This window comes from Hermetia illucens, chromosome 5 (assembly GCF_905115235.1).
Source record: "Hermetia illucens chromosome 5, iHerIll2.2.curated.20191125, whole genome shotgun sequence".
Classification (NCBI taxonomy): domain Eukaryota; kingdom Metazoa; phylum Arthropoda; class Insecta; order Diptera; family Stratiomyidae; genus Hermetia; species Hermetia illucens.
Genome location: NC_051853.1, coordinates 25,367,223 through 25,387,465, shown reverse-complemented (window position 1 = coordinate 25,387,465; position 20,243 = coordinate 25,367,223). Strand labels below are relative to the sequence as shown.

Sequence of the window (20,243 nt, the reverse complement as noted above, 5' to 3'; positions counted from 1 at the left end):
TTATAGCCCAGCCGATACTATCCTCGGTAATCATCGATATGATAGTCTCGCACGGTTGAGGCTGCATAACCTCCATGCAAGTTTCTGACTCACAGTCTTCCTAGATGGCAGGGAAGTGCATCTAAACCAGCAGCTCCAAGGTTTCACCAGAAGATTCCCTCCAGAAGCCTTACGACTTTTATGAAAGGATGGACAGAATGTTACTGAACTTAGCAGATTCGCTGGTGCTTTCAATGTTCTGATAATAGTACAACCAGGACCACCTCTTGGCAGTCTTGATGGCCGACTTGTACTATGTTATATGACTGTCAGATTCCTGAGGCTGGACAGATCTTGTTTTCACCACGGTGCTAATATCTTCTTGCTATCTTCAGTAGGGCACCAGACTTTAAACATGGTTTCAAATATCTTTTCCAGAGTCCCGACCTTTGCCTCCAGTTCGTCTGTCCTGTCAATCTGACCAATTTGCGCCGGAGAGTTTTTCTTGATAACTTGACCAAACTTCTTTCAGTAATCCTTCTGGGGTCTCTAAAAGGGTTGGAAACCTCTGCTATGAGATCTACACTCAAGAGTATCCAACTTCCTCCCAACCGCCGCAGTTCTCCGAGCAGAGAAAATGGAAGGTTCCTGGTACTGCACTGCTACACACCGATAAATCTGTGTTAATAGTAAAATCAAAGAATTACTCCCCTATTTAGTTGACTTCCAAGGTGCCTCAAAGTCTATCCCTTGCATTAGCGTCGCAGCCTACAAACAATCTTAAGTGTTCTCCCAAATGCCTCGACCTACTTTGCACAAGTGCCGGACACTGTCCCAGAATGTGTATAGAGGTTTCATCACACTCCGCACAGAACCTGCAGACAGTGTCTGTAGATATCCCTAGCTTCCCTAGGTGATAGTTTAGCCGACAGTGACCAGTGATAATTCCGACTATGAATCGGAGGTTCTTTTTGGTGATGTTTAAATAATCCTTTGTGCGCTTGGATTCGTATCCCCCAATAAACACCCTGGACTGCTTCATTCCTTGTATGCCCGCCCCGTATAGTTCCCTCAACCGTTCCTCTTCATTTTTTAATGTCATAGCCATGAACCCGTTTCCGATTCCAAAGAAGGGTTGTGGCTCGTGTAAAGGCGTCGCTGCTCCCTTCTTGATCAGTTCGTCCCCTGCCTCATTGCCTTCCAACCCAACATGTCCTGGAACCGAGCGTATTCTGCCTCTCACGGCATTCTCATACCAGTTTAGAGTTCACCTGGTTGGACCTAAGTGCCTTGATCGCCGCTTGGCTGTCGGTGAAAGTAGCACTGTAGTTCATTTGGAGATTAAGTGGGGCACATCTGTCTATGGCGTGGAATATGGTAGTGTACCTACCCATTGGCTCCAAGTAAATTTTCCTTGGGCTAATGACACCGGACCTGCTCTCTCTGCTGCGAAGGATCTGTCAGTGTACCAAGTAATCAGTTGTTGGTTTAAACCGTATAACACAGCCACGCTCTCCCAATTTGCCGTGTTACTACAACGTGTTTCAAACTTCTTATCGAAGTGAAACCTTGTTGTCATGTTATCCCTTGTTATCAATAATTCGACATACCGCCTAGAAAGAATATCAATCTTCCTTCGATTTAGGCAGTACTGCGCCTCACTGATACTCCCGACCATCCTGAATATTACCCTGCTTGCATGGATCTGTATGTGCAGATGGAGAGGGGTTAATGCCTGAAGAATCTCCAGGGATGCCGTTGGGCATGTCTTCAGTGCCGCACTGATGCACACACAAGCCGTTCTTTGGAGTTTGTGTAACTCCCTGACTTGTGTGCTGAGTTCAGTTCTTTCCGCCCAGATTAAGGCCCCATAGATAATCATTGGCCTTACTATTGCAATGAATATCCAAAGCAGTATCTTCGCGGTGCAACCCCATTTTTTTCCTGCTATGGACCTACAAGTCATCAGAGCCCTCTCGGCTTTTCAACAAATGTTTTTGACATGTGTCTTCCAGAGTAGTTTTTACTCTAGCATGATTCCCAAATATTTAACCACTGTTTCTCGTTTCACCTCCATGTCATGTAACCTTATGGCTCTCAAGCGATCAAGCTTACGTTCCGTAGTGTATGGTACTATGGTGGTTTTGGCAGCATTGATACGCAGTCGCACTTTCCTGCACCAGGCACTAGTCCAGTTTGGATTCTATTACATAAGGTATCCTCATATTTGCCCCTACAGGTTACAACAATGTCGTCCGCGTAACCCTGAACCTATATTCCAGTATTTATTAGCACGTCCAGGAGTTCGTCCACTACCGTACTTCACATAAGCGGCGATAATACCCCGCCCTGTGAACAACCTTGAGTAGTATTTATGATAACAGAATTTGTACCTGTCGGGTCTTCTATTTGCCTATTCTCTAGCATTTTGCCTATCCAGAAAACCAGGGTGTTTCCGACTCCCTTGCGGATCAGGGCATCTTGTAGCTCTGTGTACGATGTTTTATCGAATGCTCCTTCGATACCCGAAAACGCACACAGTACTATTTCTTTTGTTTCTATGGCATCCCGTAGCACATCCGTCAGCTGATACAAAGCAGTTTCAGTTGACCGTCCTGCCCGGTAAGCGTTTTTATACTGATGTAGGGGATTACGCTTTAGAACTATGACCTTCTCCACCGTTTTGAGTACAAACGATGTTAGGCATATTGGTCTGAAAGATTGAAGGCGAAAAGGATCCTTTTTACCCACGTTTGGAATGAGAACCACTTTTGCCCGCCCCCATGCGCTTGGTATATATCACAGGGTTATGCTGGCCCTTAATACCCTCAGAAGAGACTCTAAAATTATTTCTAGGCCTCTCTGGATTAGTGCTTAGAAAATGTCATCTACTCCGGGTGATTTCAGCGGTCTAAATGTTCCCACTGCCTGTCTTACTCTAGCTTCCGAATATACCTCTTTTGCTAGTTTCCAGTTCTCCTTTCTTTACCTTTTATTCGTTGTTAAGGTGTCAGGCAGAATGTTGTCGCCTGCCGCCGTGGGATAGGACGAGAGAGAGGGGGGTCACTGCAAACACACTCTGATTCCCCGTTAGAGGAATGGATTCAGCGATGACACGACAAGATTAACTACCACTTGACTCAATTCCTGTCAAGGCATGGTGGTTACAGGAAGTATCTGCACCGATTCGGGTTGGATAATTCTCCCGTTTGCCCTGAATGTTGTTGCAAGTCTGCGGAGCATGTCATCTTCTTCTGTGCACGGTTTTCCTTAGAGGAGCAGGCTGAAAATTCGCATAAGCTCTCAGAACATCGTCGGGGAAATGCTAAAGTCGAAGGCAAATGGGTGCGCAGTGAACCTCCAAGGACTCAGGCGTAACTTGGAAGAGCGGAGAGCGTGAAAAGCGGACACTTGGCCGCTGAAAGCGTAGTCCCCCGCGAAGTAATACTTTGCGGCGATTTTGTCCTGCACAAAACCTTAAAAGCAAGCGTTTTTTGCACTTATCTTCAGACCATTTTATTCTTATGAGGACCGTAGACTCTATTAAAAGTGTATATCAAGAATTTCGTTCCAAAATAAAACTCCCAAATTTTCTCATTTAACAGAATGTATATTATACAAAAATCAACTTATACATGTAATTTCAGTACAGTTTTATATTTATATCTTTTATAGTAAGTTTATGCACTCTATTGGTATTTGTTTTCAGTTTTCACCGACCATGCCAAAGATTAGATAGAAGAGACTGTACATATTCGAAAATTTACAGAAATCTACAACACGCCGCAAAATGTTCGAAAACAAATCACAATCCAAATTCTATTTAAAATATCATCACATTTAAGAACTCACTGTAATCAACTTAAATACAATGGCAGAAACGAAAAAAATGCCAACTGAATCTAATAAAAAGTTATGACCGTCGTGGATAATAGTTCGCCGCTAAAAAGTTTGTATTACAAGATCTACTCGCATTATTGAGGGGAATTTACATCCGAATCAGTTCCAGCAGCAAAACTTCTTTTATTGACACCTGGACTTGCACTTCGTTACGATTACTATTTAAACTCGAATGGTGGGGCCTTATAGCAAGTGTATGGCCCCATCGGTGCTATGATAACGCTCAAGCAAAGATTATTGCGATCCGGTCCAATTAGATGCGGACTAAGCTTACTAGACGCCAAATCTAACTCCTTATATGGCAACAGACCGTCGATGTTGAGAACTTGAAACGAATCGGAAAAGTATTCGGTTCGATTATGTACGGTTCGAATATGTTGTATTTTATTTTGCACGCCGGTTAGCAGAACGGAAATCTGTAAAAGGTTTAATTGTTACTCTCTAGGTAAACTGAGTGGGCATAAAGTAATTGCATTTACCTTAAACCTTTCGTCTCTCGTGAAATTCTCCTTGCAGGTAACTCGTAATCGTACTGTGCGCAGCACACATTCCGGGATGTCTTCACCACTACAAACCATCTTCGCTCGACTATGCTTAACTCCACGTGGGAAGAATTCTATTTCCCAAGTGACCGATTGGTCTAGAAGGATTTAATGGATTTGTCAGAATATTCAATAGCCAGAAATGGATTGCCGATGCAGGGTCGAAAAATTCAATACAGATAAAAAGTAAGTGAAAGGTCCAAAACTTACCATCCTCCCTCTCAGCCAGAGTTCGTTGTGAGAAGAAACACGCCACGAAATTCTCATAATCTTTGGTTTTCTCAAAATCTTTCACTAACATATTGAAACTCCAGACATCATTCAAATAGAGACGAGGAGTAAATTGCAAAGCACCATCTTCCGAATTCCAGACCTCCTCCACTCGTTCTATTTGGCCTGTTGAAGGTTTCAATCCAAAACAGGTTCAAATAATAAATGGCTCATTCAGGAAAAGAAAAAGTCCCTATACAGTACCTGAGTGATAGCTCATTCCAATTGCCATTCGTTGAACTAGAAATTCCTTATGATAGCTAACCACTTGATTCAACAAGAGATGAGCTAGCTCCTTCGGCGACATCATTGAAAATCTAATATGTACAATGGTTGATTCTATCAGATTTCTAAAAATTGATTCCTTCTCGATATCCGACATAGAATTATCGTTGTCTAATTGTTCCTTTTTACACATAAGCCACTTTTCGAGAAGCCTTAAATATAGAATCACGTAAATAGTACAGAAGGATCCAATGAAACATGGTCTAAGCAGGCCAGCAACTCACCAAAACAATTCATATTCACTTTTCACTACAATGTCGTGTTGTTGCAGTAACAAAATCATTATGTTAGCATCTAAGTCACCGTAGTCCTTCGAATCAGCAACAATCTCTAGATTCCATTTTAAAAAACGCTTTAAAGCTTCAGTGAGATTGCGATGATATGGGCTAAAAGCTATCGTGTATTGGAGCCATGATATCAGATAGCCTTGGGTAGCTGCTTTGGCAATATGTTCTAACATGTAATCAACACAAAGTTTAACTAAATCCTGAAAATAAAAAGTGAACAATCCATTTTAATGTCGTAAAAGAAGCGAGAAATTTCTACTGAATTCTTTGACGTAGTCCAGTTCATTTAAGTGACGAGTTCAAAAAGGAAGAAAAGGTGGTTGGTCGCTCGATCCAGTCTAGTGCAGAAGAGTGGTTTAGCTAGGGATACTTCCCGGCTGTTTGACGTTCGACCATCAGACATGTGATCACTGCTCACAGAATGACCATAAGACTTCATCCTAGGGGTTTCGTCAAGAGAATCCGGAGCTACTCGACTGCGGGCGACTGGCAAATGTCAAAACGAACATAGCTTTCAGTACCCTCTCCTTTTTTAAAAAAAAGCCTCAGTCAGATCCCCTTCGGCTTGCTACCGAAATCCAGACTGAACGCGTGCACTTCACACTCGAGGACTTTATAGGGGCCCTCGTATGGTGGCTGCAGCGGTTTCCGGAAGGCATCAGTCCTCACCAGAACGAGGGTACAAATTTTGAATTCCCTAAGGGTGTGGACCGTCGACGACGAGATGGCGAAACTAGCTTTAATTTGGGAACGGCCTTTAGTAATAGACGCAACAACGCGGTCTCTACAAGGCCATCTCTTCAGTCAAGGACCAGGTCGCCGGAGAGTTGAAAATTCTCCCCGTACACCAGCTTTGTACAGCCGGTAGCAAACTCCTCGCGAAAGGCTGTACGGAGGCCAAGCAGAACGAAAAGCAAGAGCTGCGTTCGACGCCAACATTCTAGGGTTCAATTGGACTGCGGGTGATGTCCGCTGACGTTTGAATTCCAAGAACTTTCCGAGCTCCGAGCTCTGAGAAGAGAGTAGATTCAAATTGCATTCTCTGGTCCACTCACAACAGAGCGCCTCAGCACATGACTATGCATATCATACGAGTCTCATAAAGGACCTATAATGTCGAAGGGTACAGTGTGGAAGCACCTTGTCAATTTAAGGAATACATCTACTTCCTTCTTAGCATGTCTAGTGACTATATATGGCCTGCGACTGCGACTGGAATATTGATCTCGGAGATCCGGGACAAAACACATGTTGAATATCTGATGTGAACCGGCTGATGGACGATGCAAGGCGACGCTTTGTCGAGTTTTTGCCGTAAGGCATTGAGCTTAGGGATCAAATGGAGCGGAGATGACCAAATGCTGTTGAAAGGTCTGCATATACCTTGCTTAAGTAGCTATTCAAACTCTTTCCGCGCAACAGCGAGCTTGTGAATTGGTAGAGGATGCACCCTCGAGAAGATTGAGGAAGCAGTAGTATTGATGTGGCGCTGGACATCATGCTTAATTGACTGAGAAAGACCACATTCGGTAGTAATGTTGCAATATTTTTGTTGTTGTTCGAACAACCTTTTCCCTGACTACCGAAGAGAGGTTGTGAGGTTGTGGAGTCTATCTGCATATCTACCAACAGCCCATAATGACACAGAAAGTCTGCGCCTAATATGGAGACTCTGCAAAATGAAGCGCCATGAAAAGTTCCGACGCGAGCCAAGACACACGTCATCTACTTTCTGTGGCCATAAGTTGCGATAGGCGTGGAGATTGCTGCTGATAAGGAAATAGCTTGTTGAATCTGGAGACGGGGAGGACCGCGATTTCCACGCCAGTGTCTACCTGATAATTGCACCTACTAAGAGGGTCGTACACTGTAAGGCGACGTGTAGCTGCAATAAGGTTAGACATCGCCGTGCGCATTTGATTAGTTAAAATGGTCGTCTATGTTATCGAAATAAATGTAAATGTGGCCAGAAATTAACACTGCAGAAAAACTTCCTCCTTGGTGGAAAGGCATCGATCCACGGTATCAATGACCGTGTGTGGATGAACGTCGAATACGGCTGCTCACAAGAACCCATTGCAGAACCTGATGGTGGACGAACTAAGCCTAGTTCGGTGATTGATTGTGTTTTAGACGCGAATGATCTTCGCATTACCATTGAGGTGAGCTCAATGCTTGATCGCGAGCAGAGAGGTACGAAATGTATGCATACTGTCAATGCATAGCCCTAGAAAGTCGGTATTTCGGTTTCAATGCTTAAGCTGACGACGCATATTTAAAATACCGAAAGCAAGTTAAGTACTAAAGGATGAACATCGAAGAGCCTGTGTACTTATACCGGCACCTGATCGCACTTAGGACTAAGCTGCTGAATATATTGAGGCGTTTGATGAGATGTGAATGTCTCCCCTCTGTTTTGCGAATTTGCGATAACTGTGTGGGGCAGGAATCTGCCTTATGCCTGCCAGGTTACCTTTGCTATAAAGAAGGAACTTTGTTGTGTGCTGTCAAGTGTTGACACAGTATTTTAAACCGTCAAATCAAGAATAGTGCGTGGAGTCGATGCGGGATTTTCTCGGATACACACAGTGTAGTCGACACGTACAGGATTCGCCAGCGTATTCTAGGCGAAACTAGAAGCCTGTCGATGGCTGCGGCATATGATCCCTAAGCATAACACAGCCATTCTGACCGACAATCAAGCGGCTATTAAGGCTTTGTACTCAGTGGGTGGTGGGGTGATGCCAAGTCACTCTTCTCTGATTCCCAGTCATCGGAACAGAGGCCAATGAGCGGGCTGACATCCGCCCCTCGGTGGGCGCAATTCGCGTCCCGGTGGCGACTATTAAGGGTGCAATATACTCGCACTACTAACTTGATGACCACCAATTGCACCAAGCCAAGGAAGATTTGGCCCTTCTAGAACAAGACTCGTTTGCAAGAGTTTTTGGGTCAGAGACGTGCACATGTGTGCAGAAATACAACGGTCTGCTAGGGCCATACCGCCAAATTTGTAATACCCTTCAATTCGCATTGCTGAAGCTGCGGAGAGAAATGAAATCCTCAGGCACTTCCAGCAATTACCCAGCTCAACCTAAAGTTAGGCCGCGGACGTTAGGTAAATAATTCTTTCATGAACAATCAGAGGGAGAACATCATAGAGAAGAGAAGAGAGGGAGAGAGAGAGATAACTTCAGAGAGGGAGAGAGAGAGAGATAATTTCAGAGAGGGAGAGAGAGAGATAACTTCAGAGAGGAAGAGAGAGAGAGATAACTTCAGAGAGGAAGAGAGAGAGAGATAACTTCAGAGAGGGAGAGAGAGAGAGAGAAAGAAAAGAGAGAGAGAGAAAGAAAAGAGAGAGAGAGAAAGACAACTTTAGAGAGAGAGAAAGACAACTTTAGAGAGAGAGAAAGACAACTTCAAAGAGAGAGAAAGACAACTTCAGAGAGAGAGAGAGAACTCCAAAGGGAGAGAGAAGGAAAGAGAGAAGGGAGAGAAGGAAAGAGAGAAGAGAGAGAACTTCAGAGAGAGATAGAAAGAGAGGACTTCAGAGAGAGAGCGAGAGAACTTCAGAGAGAGAGAAAACTTCAAAGAGAGCGAAGTTCAGATTGAGTAGAGCTGCAGATTTTAACAATTTCACAAAAGAATTCCTTACATGGCACCCCTACGGTTTCTGCAAATTTGGTTCACAATTCACTTGGCAATCCTGGGAAATTAAAGGAACTAATGCAAAGGAATACTACCTACACCTGCCTTTCATTGTTTCGACGAAACTTTCGGCGGAATTTATTTTGATATCTATTCAAATTTACTTTAGTAATCAGAAAATATATAACGTGAGAGGGAAAAATCGTAAACAGATTTTTAAAATTTGATGTTTTCAATTCTCATGAATGTCAGGCAAAATTTTCAAAAAAGCAATTGGCGATTCAAATTGTCCTTAACATCTATAACTGTTACTGTGACTAGCGGATCTGTTGCACCCGTAAATGACATTGTTATTGGCCTCCTTTTTGAGCAGATAAGATGTATCATAAAAGTGGATAAATAGCATCCTATTAATCGTTTCAAACATACTTCCTTTTAGCCAGCAAAATAATCGATTTTTTCAATACATTCACTTTATAAAAGACAGCAAAGTAGCCCATCTCGAGCTATGATAAATGAAGACTCTTCACCGCAAAAAGTAAAAATCAGCGGAGCTGAGAGCATAGCCGGGTGCAGAACAAGTATAAATTTTGCACACAAAATAATATTCCTTGTTCTAACATAAATCAAAGAATATCCACCAAACACTTACCTTAATATTATACTTATCAGCTAGCGCCAACATCGGCATTACAGTTTGTAGAGAAATACGTATCTGCCCCACGTATAAATATTTCAAAAACTGCGGAAACACCATCGAACAGCACGGCTCCTCCTTCAATTCGATCACACTTTTTCGACATTCGTTCCATTCCGGATTCATTAACATCACCTGGAACACTTCGCTGCTCGCACATAATATGACACGATGCGCCGGATAACGATTATTACCAACAACTAAGCATATGTCGGACATCAACTGTTCGGCATATAAATTGGCAATTTTATGGAGAACACTGTCGGAGTTGTTCATCTGAAACGGCCGAAGAGGTGCGCGCTTTAAAAATATTTCGTTCCAAATAAATAGTTAAATACCTCTACCACACTTGAATCCTGGCTGGATTGATCACTGTCCGTTGCAGTTGATGAATCCATGACTCTGGAAATAGAAAGGTTATGCAGGTCAACAAACATTACTAAGAAATATTAAAACATTGGAAGGTTCTGAAAGTAAATATATTGAGATATTGAGCTTTTCTTCCTTGCGATATCCTTAAGGAAAACACCTTTCTCAAAAGTTGATTTATTGAGAGCATTCCACCAAATAGCGGTTGTTCAGAAAGACATCGCAAAAACTTCTTCCACAACACTCTGCGGCTTGTACGAATTTACTGTTATGACGTTCAGGATTTGGAACGCAGCACAATCGTTCCAACGATTTATGAACGAAGTTCTCAGAGGGCTTGATTTTTGCTCGTGCTACATCGACAATTTCCTAGTGGCTTCGAATTTCCTCAAACATGATAAATGAAACTAGAGGCAGATTGGCTGGGCGGCTCATTGACTTATGTGCGTGGCTGAATCGGAAACATGGTCAGACTGACTTACCCAGTTCTTGAGTGGGCGTGGAGGTTTCCAGTCTTACTTGTACAAGATTGGAAAGACACGATCTCTATTTAAACAGACAACATTGTCGAGGAGATATTGAGGAGCGTTGATAGGTGGAGCCGTGTTGCGCATAACGCTCAGGTAAAGTTGTAAAGAAGAGAATTCGACCGGTGAAGCAGCCGGTTGGCAGGGATTTCTTGAACTGACAGTTCCCTTATTTCTCTCCCGTTGTTTAATTCCCTGATTTAAAGGCTCCGCAAGGCGGGAGAGTTCGGAAACTATCCCGAAGTAATGTGACGAACTGTTCCGTAAATGCATTCACCTACCCTACCCCCAAAAAAAAGTCCCAATTAAAGAGAAACATCCGCGATAAGAAGACATTGTTGCGTATTTGGTGGGACTAGAAAGGAGTGATTCACCACAAGATTTTAAAACTTGTTCGAATGGTGACGGCAGGCTTTTACCGGCGGCAACTATTGCATCTGAGCCAAGTGCTGCAAAGAATGGAAAGACAGGCACGACAAGATCATTTTTCAGCACGATTATGTAAGTCCATATGTCGACAAAGCGATCCAGGAAACACTGCGAATATTCCGCAGGGATGTGTTACCCGTAGCCTACACAATGACGAAATCTATGAGCGATACCATGACCGTCCGGTTGTGGATAAAATCCGGCTCAATAGGTTACGGTGGGCGGGTCACTTAATCCGTATGGATGAAGACGATCCCACCCGGAAAGTCTATAAGGGCAATATCTATGGTAGGAAAAGAAGACGAGGCAGACCCTGCCTAAGATGGAGCGATGGCGTGGGCCAGGACGCCAGACAGCTTTTAGGGATATCGAATTGGTGGACCTCGGCGCAAAGCCGGGATGTCTGGAGTTCCTTATTAAGGCAGGCCTAGACCGGATACCGGTTGTTGCGCCGTTGATGATGATGATGATGATGTGTTACCCAACCCGCCGTTTGTTTCGATCGATGGCCCATAGATTAACTAACCAACGTTTTGATTCTGCAACAAATGTCATGGATATCTCCCAGGATCGGTATCTATATGCTGCCAGAGTTAAGGTTATAGAAAACGATGGAAAATATTATGAATAATAAATAGCGTCGCAATTCGGCTGCGAGGTTTCGTCAGTTGGAGGCGTAATTTGTGCTGGCGGGCGTTAAAATGGACGCCACCCGGTACAACCATGCCGTAATCGGTCTCGATGAGGAGACCATTGAGATTGTCTCGGATGTACTTGAGGAGTGCTCGTACGTCCGCTTAAAGGAGCAACTGATAAGACACCTTTCAGCGAATGAAGAGGCAAAGCTCAATCACTTGCTGAATGAGCTGTCTTTAGGCGACCGTACCCCCAGTCAATTGCTTCGTGAAACAAGACAATTGGGTGAGTATAAGGTCTGCTCTGAGCTGCTGAAGTCCCTCTGACTTCAACAACTCCCGGAGGGCACCCGCGCCATTTTGGCCTACGCGGACCTGAGTTCGCTGGAGGTTTTGGTGTGTTGTGTATGCGCGCCCCGTGGTTGGGGAAGTTTGACGACATTGACCGACGTCACCAAGCTCGCTGCAACGGTAGGTATTTTGCGTCCGGGAGGTAGACCTCGATCGCAATCACGATCGAGGTCTGCTTCCCGAAAAGGGCGTTCGGGTAGTCGTACGCCGGGAACCTCATCGACCTCGACGGTTTGTTGGTACCATCGGAAATACGAAGCTCAAACGACTAAATGTACCACCGGATACACGTTCAGCGCAACAAAAAACTAGGCTCGCCCGAAACGCAGTACCACGTCGCCTTACAATCTTCGACTCCCTAAGTAGACGTTGCTTCCTGGTTGAGACGGGCGCTGCAGTGTCGGTTCTCCCTGCACCCGTCGGAACACCCTATTCCCGCAATATTTACGTCTGGTGGCCGCGAACTCGTCACCTATGGCTATAGGCAGGTGGACTTGAGCATCGCCATATTAGGCACAGACTTCCTGTGTCACTATGGGCTGCTGGTTGACTTGCAGAAAAAAACCTTAATAGAACCCGCAACCTCTTACAGACGTCAAGAAAGATTTCTACCTGCCGAGATGACACTCTCTCGATAATTTTCGAGGACTTTGCCGACCATCGCATTCGTGCAGTCCTCCGAAAGTAGTTTCTCCAAGCCGGTAAAGTACAATGTGCAGCATCATATAAATATCACCGGCTCTCCTCCCTCCCAGCTCCCGAAGACATTTCGAAAACGGCTGTTTGCACACCTGTGGGACTCTTCGAGTTCACTAGGATAACTTTCTGCTTGTGCAACGCTGCGCAGACTTTCCAGACGTTCATCCACTCCATTTCACGAAACTTAAACTTGTGTTTCGTATACATGGATGATATTTTGGTCGCTTCCGTTTCCGAATCTGAGCACTTAGAGCATCTCGATTGCATTTTTCAATGTCTCCTTGGGCCGGACTTGTCTTAAACGTTGAAAAATGCAGATTTATACATAAACAGGTGAAATTTCTCGGCCACTTAGTTACCCCTGACGGTATCCAACCTGACCCAAGCAAGGTTGAGGCAATTAAGAGTTTTCCACTACCAACCACGATGAGAGATCTGGGAAGGTTCTGGCAAACGTTGAGCTTCTTTTCAGAACAACTCAACCCCGCTCAACGCAAATACAGCGCCTACGATCATGAACTACTCCCCGCATACCTCACTATAAAATATTTCTGTTTCTCCCTTGAGGGCAGGCCGTTTACTGTGTTCACGGACCACAAACCCCTTACATTTGCGCTTAGACAAAACCCCGGCAAAGCGTCCCCTCGCCAACTTAGGCATTTGAGTCATATCAGCCAATTTACTTCTGATATCCAACACGTGTCTGGAAAAGACAATGTGGTTGCAGACGCTTTGCCTCGAGTTTCTGAGGTCACAGTCCCCATCTCGGTCGATTATACGGCAATCGCCGTGGCACACAAAAACGACGCGGAGCTTCAGAACTTGAAGGCAAATTCCAAATATAAATTCAAAGAGTTTCCTATTTTCGACTCAAACTCTTACTTACTCTGCGATACTTTAAATAAGGAACCCAGGCTATTCATTCCGGCCGATTTTCGCAGGGAAGTATGTCACGCGATTAACGATCTGGCGCACCCAGGCATCAGGACGACGAACCTGTTAGTTACTGAAAAATATTTCTGGCCGTCCATGAACAAGGACGTAAACTCTTGGGCCAGACAGGGCATAGCCTGCCAGAAGTGCAAGATCAACAAGCACATTCGAACCAAGCGCTTTCACACCATCCATCTCGACATCATCGACAGATTTACGCGGTGGCTTGAATCAATACCTCTGTCTGACTTTACGGCACAATCATGTGCCAAGCGAAGCCCTCTGTCGAGAGTGGATTGCGCGCTTTGATGTTCCAGCGGTCATCATCACGGACCAGGGAATTCAATTCGAATCTACTCTTTTCGCGGAGTTAGGAAAGCTCCTTGGCTGTAAACGGCATAGGACTACTGCATACCATCTACAGTCCAATGGTATGCTGGAACGTTGGCACCGAAGCGAGCCCAGCGAGAGGAGTTTACAGTTTACGGGGAAAATCTACGCCTCCCCGCCGATCCTTTTCTGGACTTCAGAGCAGAGTTAAACGACTCGGGCATGCTGCATCTGCTCAGGGACGCAATTTTGAAGATGTGGCCGACTCCACAGCCCCGACACGCGACATCGGAAGTCAACATCCCCAGGGATCTCGGGACGTCCGACCAGGTCCTCATCGGAAGCCGCTACAACTACCATACGAGCCCCCTTTAAAGTGTTTAATCGAAGCGAGCACTCATTCAAGTTCGATGTGCGGGGCGGGCCCAAGTGGGTCTCCCTGTCGAGGCTGAAGGCTTTCGTCGGACCGGCGACCGCTCCGAAAAAGCGGCCACGAAGCGTCAAGATCGCCCAGTGACTCACATTGGCAGGATCGCGCGGACGGATTGCTTCGCTGAAACCGCGGAGTTTCAGCTGGGGGCGGAGTGATGTGGCGGTGTAACGGAGCCGCGAACCTGGGGCACCATTGTGAATTCGCCTCCGCCGCTGTATTAATGGCCGCAGTAAAGTTAGGTGGCCTGGTAGCGGCTGGAAGAAAAATGTTATCTTTGACATTTGTCGAGAAGAAAATTTTTAGATAAAGGAAATTTTCTGTTCGCGTCCACCAACCCACTTAACAAGATAAGAAAAATTTATGATATATAAAATAAGAATGTGGAGTGAATAAAATAAAACTGAATTAAAATTTGAATCGAAATAATAATTATTGGGGAAGAAAACTCCCACAGAACGATGGTCCACAGATTAGCTACCCAGAGTTTTGAATCTGCAGCAAATGCCCGGAATATCTCACAGGATCACCAGACAAGATGTGGAGTTCTTCCCACGCAAAGTCCATATGCTGCCAGAAATATAGGCAAGGTTATAGCAAACGATGGAAAATTTTATAAATAATAAATATTTTGTTAAATAAAAAAACAATAAAGACATTTGTTTCGAATGAAAAAAAAACCGAACAGTCGCTCACACACCTAATATTATGAACCATCACCGTAAACAATTCAGGGATTTGCTTGTTCTGTTGCGACCGTTCAAGTCAGTGAATGATGTTGGTGTTTTTGATTAAGTGATCGTGCAAAATGGGATGTGGTGAGTTCGCAATGAGTACCTTAGGCGATTTGATGTGTTCCCGGCTTGCCTTAGGTTAGCAGAAATGGGTTCCCTTTGGAAGGTGAACATGGTGCAATTGTGTGTATGTCTTTGGCTACTCACTGGGTATACCATATTTTCCCAGGTATCGACTCGAGCGACACGAAAAAATCAACCCGGGGGACCAACGCCACCAGCTAGATAAGTTACTGACGCTTGAGTGTACACACGTTGTCGTTTGAAATTTGAATAAAATTATTCTGTTGTAAACCACCATTCTACTAATTTTCCTATTAATAGATGCGTCCCTAAAAAGATGTTAGTTACTGGCGTTCATCACATGTTTTTGGATCATTATCCGGAAAACCAGTCCCCTCGGCATTAGGTGGAATAAGCAAGTGCCTACATGTCAAATCTTAACCACGGACTATATTGGTACGCCACCTCTTTCTTCAAATTCGCATTTCACACATGGACGTCTGGCGTATCTAAGTGTCGACAGCAACGCTTATATAGGGATTGTACAGTTGTAGATATGTCCTTGCCAAGCTAACGGGCCGTTCACATTGAAGTTATCTCGGATCTCAGCAACGATGCCTCTTGTTAGCTCTGAATTGCACATTGCAAACTCTGTCATTGCGTTAACTGACTGATACAGCAATACTTTTCAAAATCCTGGTTGGAAGCTGCACAAGGTTACACTTCGCTGAAACCAGCTTCAACGCTCTTCGAAGAAATATCGATGCTGTTTCTCGCTGAATAAACGCTATACAGATACGTAATGGCTTTCAGTGTCGACGACGCAAAGAAATTCTACTTGCCTTGCAGCCGAGGCAAATGTAATTCAAATTTCAGCCGGGAAAACCGTTGAAAAGGCTTCTAGCACGAGCATCACAGTTATCTAGGACTCGAACACTTATCAAGAGTCGTGACTGCCTACCTCAATAAGATATTAAAACGTCCAATCGCTAAGCTCATAAAATAGTTCATAAATGGTCTACCTAATAGGAGTGTGATAAACGTTTCTTTGAAGCATAGAAATCATTCATCATCATCAACGGCGCAACAATCGATATCCGGTCCAGGCCTCCCTTAATAAAGAACTCCAGGCACCCCGGTTTTACGCCGAGGTCCACCATTCGATATCCCTAAAAGCTGTCTGGCGTCCTGACCTACGCCATCGCTCCGTCGCAGGCAGGATCTACCCCGTCGAGTTTGTAAGTCTCGGCTCGCTCTTCCCATGATGTCGATATCGTCAGCATAGGCCACTAGTTGGGTGGACTTAAAGAGGATCGTACACCTCGCATTTACCTTAGAATCACGGATCAGTTTCTCCAGGGCCAGGTTAACGAGGACGCATGATAGGGCATCACCTTGTCGTAGACCGTTGTTGATGTCGAATGGTCTTGAGAGTGATCATGCTGCTTTTATCTGGCCTCGCATATTGGTTAGGGTTAGCCTAGTCAGTCTTATCAATTTCGTTGGGATACCGAATTCTCTCATGGCCGCGTACAGTTTTACCTTGGCTATGCTATCATCAGCGTTCGATCAACACCTGATCAAGTTGGTTGAAAGTGGTCCCGTCTGGAGAGGCACACGTTTGTTTCTGGACCGCTTTTCGCGCAAACCAGGCACTTCCAACAACCATTTCGTGCGATTCTGCTAACTGAATAATCTGCACTTCGTTATCATTGGTATCCCTATGTAAGCTATGGGAGCCGATGTATCGCCTGAATAGGGGCTCCGTCCCTACTTAGCTGTTAAAATCCCCAAGTATGATTTTGATATCATATCTGGGGCAGGCTTCGAGGGTTCGTTCTACTGCCTCGCAGAAGGTATCCTTCTCCGACTCTGCAGTCTCCTCTGTAGGAGCGTGAACGTTAATGAGGTTTATATTTTTAAATTTGCCTTGCAAGCGCAGAGTGCATCGCCGTTCGCTTACATTTTCAATACTGATAACAGCAGGTTTCATTTTTTGGCTGACTAAGAAACACATGATGTAGTGGCTCTTTTCCAGTAAACCGGGCCCTGTCCAGCGCATCTCTTGCAACGCTGTTACGTCAACCTTATATTAGGGCAGGGTATCGGCTAGCTGCTCAGCAGCATTCGGTCTGTACAGGGAGCGCACGTTCCATGAGAAAATGCGCAAAACGTTTATCTGCTGTCGTTGTCGGGTTCGTCGTTTTGAAATCCATCCAGTCCGAGGCTCCTTCCGTGGCTTCGTAGCATCGGTTTTCCGTGTAGGGTTGTCAGCCCTACCCAACCCCCAACCTGGAGGACCAGTTGGTACATTTTGTCCCGTTTTTAGGCGCGGGAGACTCGCCTTCATCCTTCTCCGTCTGTAGTTTTTCATAAAGAAAGAACTCCCAGCGATCACCACGTGGAGGTGGAAATAGGGTTTGGTAGTATAGCTGTTGATGTTGGTTCAGCTGGCGTTTCTCAGGTTTTATGCTCCTTCGTAGGTACCAATTCACTTTTCGCCCTGGCACCGATACTACCCTTTGACCGACACATCCATGCAGCCCAGATACCGTGAACCTGGGAAAATTCTCAATCACCGACAAGGGAAGGCACTGCGAAAAAAGGCGACGTTTCTTGAGAATAAGGACATGACCGTTGATACACCACAGCAGAGTCTTCAGTTAGCAGCGGACATTAGACTATACTTATGCCTAGAAACATAAAGATTAGTCAAATTAGCCTTCAATATGCCAAAGCCTCTTTCTATCTGGTACTGGCAGCGAGACTAACAAAGTTGCAAGACTGTCCTTATATATTTCTGGTACAAGAGCCATGGGTTAGTTTTAGCAAAATCTGCGATATTAGATCTCTAAAAGGGACTGAGATCCTCTTCGATGAGGGATCCTCGAGATCTGGAGCCTACGTCCTGCTGTCAAAATTGTTAGAGCCAACCATGCTGAGACAATTCTGTTCCCAGGACCTACTTGCCGTTAACTTACAAGACCAAATTAACGACAAGAGGAGAAACGTCATAGTTGCGCTATCAATCTGGTAGTGTATGCAGAATTAAGTGCAGAATCCAGCTGTCCGCGAACGTAGGGTGCGCCCCTACGTTAGTGGGACCATCTGCACTAACAGTTGGGCTGAAAAGTTAAAGTAGGCTAAGGTCGAAAAAACTTTTTTTCTATAATAGTTGCCTTTGAGGGCGATACAATGATTATGGCGGTCATACTATTTTTCGATACAAGTTTTATAGTACGATTTGGATTTGCCTCAGTTTTGGCGATTACCTCTTCATCAGCACTGATTTTCTTTCCAGCAAATATTCTCTTGAAGTCTGTAGGCCAGATCTGGAGAATACAGTGGATGAGGAAATAATTCGAAACCTGATTCATGCAATTTTGTCACCGTTTTCATTGATTTGTGAGGCGGCGCATTGTCTTGGAAAGCCAAAATCATCAGCAAAGTCTCTAATTGTTAACTGATGATTTGCGAGCACCAAAATTTTTATTTCCTTGCTATAGACATCGCCAGCTGACGTCGATAGTCGACCGGGACGCGCTTTGCCTTGAAGTTCTCGCCCATCTTTGAAATGTTTACACCACTTGTAGACGTTCCTTTTCCATATTGTCTGCTCCCCAAAGGCCTTCCTCCTGAACATTTCCGCACACGCTTAGGAAGTTTGATACAAGGTCTCTGCTCAACTAATTCAGACATTATAAAAATCGACGGAGCAACTTTTTCGTCTAACAAAATCAAGCGTATCTCAACAACTAATGACATTTATGACACGAAATTTGGCAAAGATGTCAGGCACAGTGCAACCGACTTACTGTAAGAAAACAAGAGCAATACCATTGACCCGGGTCAATTTAAATCTGGCCCCTCTCTTGTCGGGATATAATGAAACTATAATTCTTGACTCCATTAAAAGTGGATAATCTGGACGAATGGAGAATAGAAGCCCGTGATAAACTTTATTGAAGTAACTGCCAGATTTTGCATCAAACGTTGGTGAAGAACAATTTTCAATGTATCCAAATCTATAAGATTTGAGCTAAAAGTGAAAATAAGTTCTCCCAAAACTATAGATTCGACGAGACTAAATGAAAGGTAAAGCTGTCAATTCTGTCTGTATTTGCTCCAAAATACTTCTAAAACTAGACAATCAAAGACTACCCTCCGCAAAAGTCTCCCAAGTAGAAGAACCCCAAAACTCCCAAGAAAACATCCCCCAAACGACCAACTGATCGTCCCCGTCTGCCTTTTTTGTTTGTCCAAATCCATTTCAAATTACCTTCAAAGTTCGCACAGGAAAGGATACCGACCGCAATCCTTTCACCTCCTCGACCGACGGTAGACGGTGGGCATTTAGATTCGCCGCCAATCACACGGAAGAACAAATCAATGAATCACGCGATTATTGTATTATTATCAAAAGTTTCTCCGACGAAAATCGCAACAGACGTAAGGTAGGCACTTTGACTTTGACATATACGTAATTTGACAACAAAGGCACTTCACAATGGTGGAACCGATATGAGTTTCGATTGTGTTCACGATTTGCTGATTGGAAATGAGTCTCATTCACAATCAAGTAGCTACAGTGGGTAACGAATATGCATTTCAAGGACGCAAATGGCGGTTGCGAACTCTTGGCCGCGTTCGAGAGAAGAATCCTACGAAGAATTTTTGTCCCCCTACATGAGGGTGGACGTTTCCATAACCTACGTAACGACGAAATCTATGAGCGATACCACGACTGTCTGGTTTTGGATAAAATCTGGCTCAACAGGTTGCGGTGGGCGGGTGACTTAATCCGTATGGATGAGGATGGAAGAAAAAGAAGACGAGGCAAACCCTGCCTGATATGGAGCGATGGCGTAAGTCAGGACGCCAGACAGCCACCAGGGCTACTCATGCTGTCTTGTTCGGAAGACTTCAATGGACGATGGCATTTTTCCTCAAACACATCGTCTGTGCTGATGACATCTGTTGGCGCTCTCGCCGGGTCATGGACCTTGGCTAAAAGGCTCTGGGTTTGAAAAGAGCAAGTAGGGTTGGACGGAGGATAAGACCAAGTTTCTCAGTTTGATGGATCATCATACTATCCCTTCCTTTCAAGCCTTCGTCAACATTTGTAAACAAACAAC

General features: G+C 44.6%; 1 protein-coding gene across 2 annotated transcripts; it reads right to left on the bottom strand.

The window, feature by feature from the left end:
* Nucleotides 1-3,568: 3,568 nt before the first annotated feature.
* On the bottom strand, nucleotides 3,569-19,593 carry LOC119657834 (BTB/POZ domain-containing protein 17). 2 transcript variants are annotated; one of them, XM_038064951.1, is made up of 8 exons: nucleotides 19,388-19,593; nucleotides 9,947-10,010; nucleotides 9,564-9,884; nucleotides 5,201-5,463; nucleotides 4,896-5,128; nucleotides 4,632-4,817; nucleotides 4,359-4,519; nucleotides 3,569-4,295 (listed from the first exon to the last, which is right to left on the bottom strand). In XM_038064951.1, the coding sequence occupies exons 2-8, from the start codon at nucleotides 10,004-10,006 to the stop codon at nucleotides 4,038-4,040; spliced, it is 1,482 nt and encodes a 493-aa protein (XP_037920879.1). In that variant the 5' UTR covers nucleotides 10,007-10,010; nucleotides 19,388-19,593; the 3' UTR covers nucleotides 3,569-4,037. The 2 variants fall into 2 exon arrangements, with proteins under 2 accessions (XP_037920879.1, XP_037920881.1); XM_038064953.1 differs by having other exon boundaries at nucleotides 4,038-4,295; nucleotides 9,953-10,010.
* Between the last annotated feature and the right edge of the window lie 650 nt (nucleotides 19,594-20,243).

Excerpts from the sequence above, each read along its gene's own strand:
- LOC119657834 (XM_038064951.1), bottom strand. The coding sequence starts at position 10,006 with ATGGATTCATCAACTGCAACGGACAGTGATCAATCCAGCCAGGATTCA. Across the intron at positions 9,885-9,946 it reads AGGATTCAAGTGTGGTAGAG|ATGAACAACTCCGACAGTGT; the intron begins GTATTTAACTAT and ends CGGCCGTTTCAG. Across the intron at positions 4,520-4,631 it reads TCTGGCTGAGAGGGAGGATG|ACCAATCGGTCACTTGGGAA; the intron begins GTAAGTTTTGGA and ends AAATCCTTCTAG.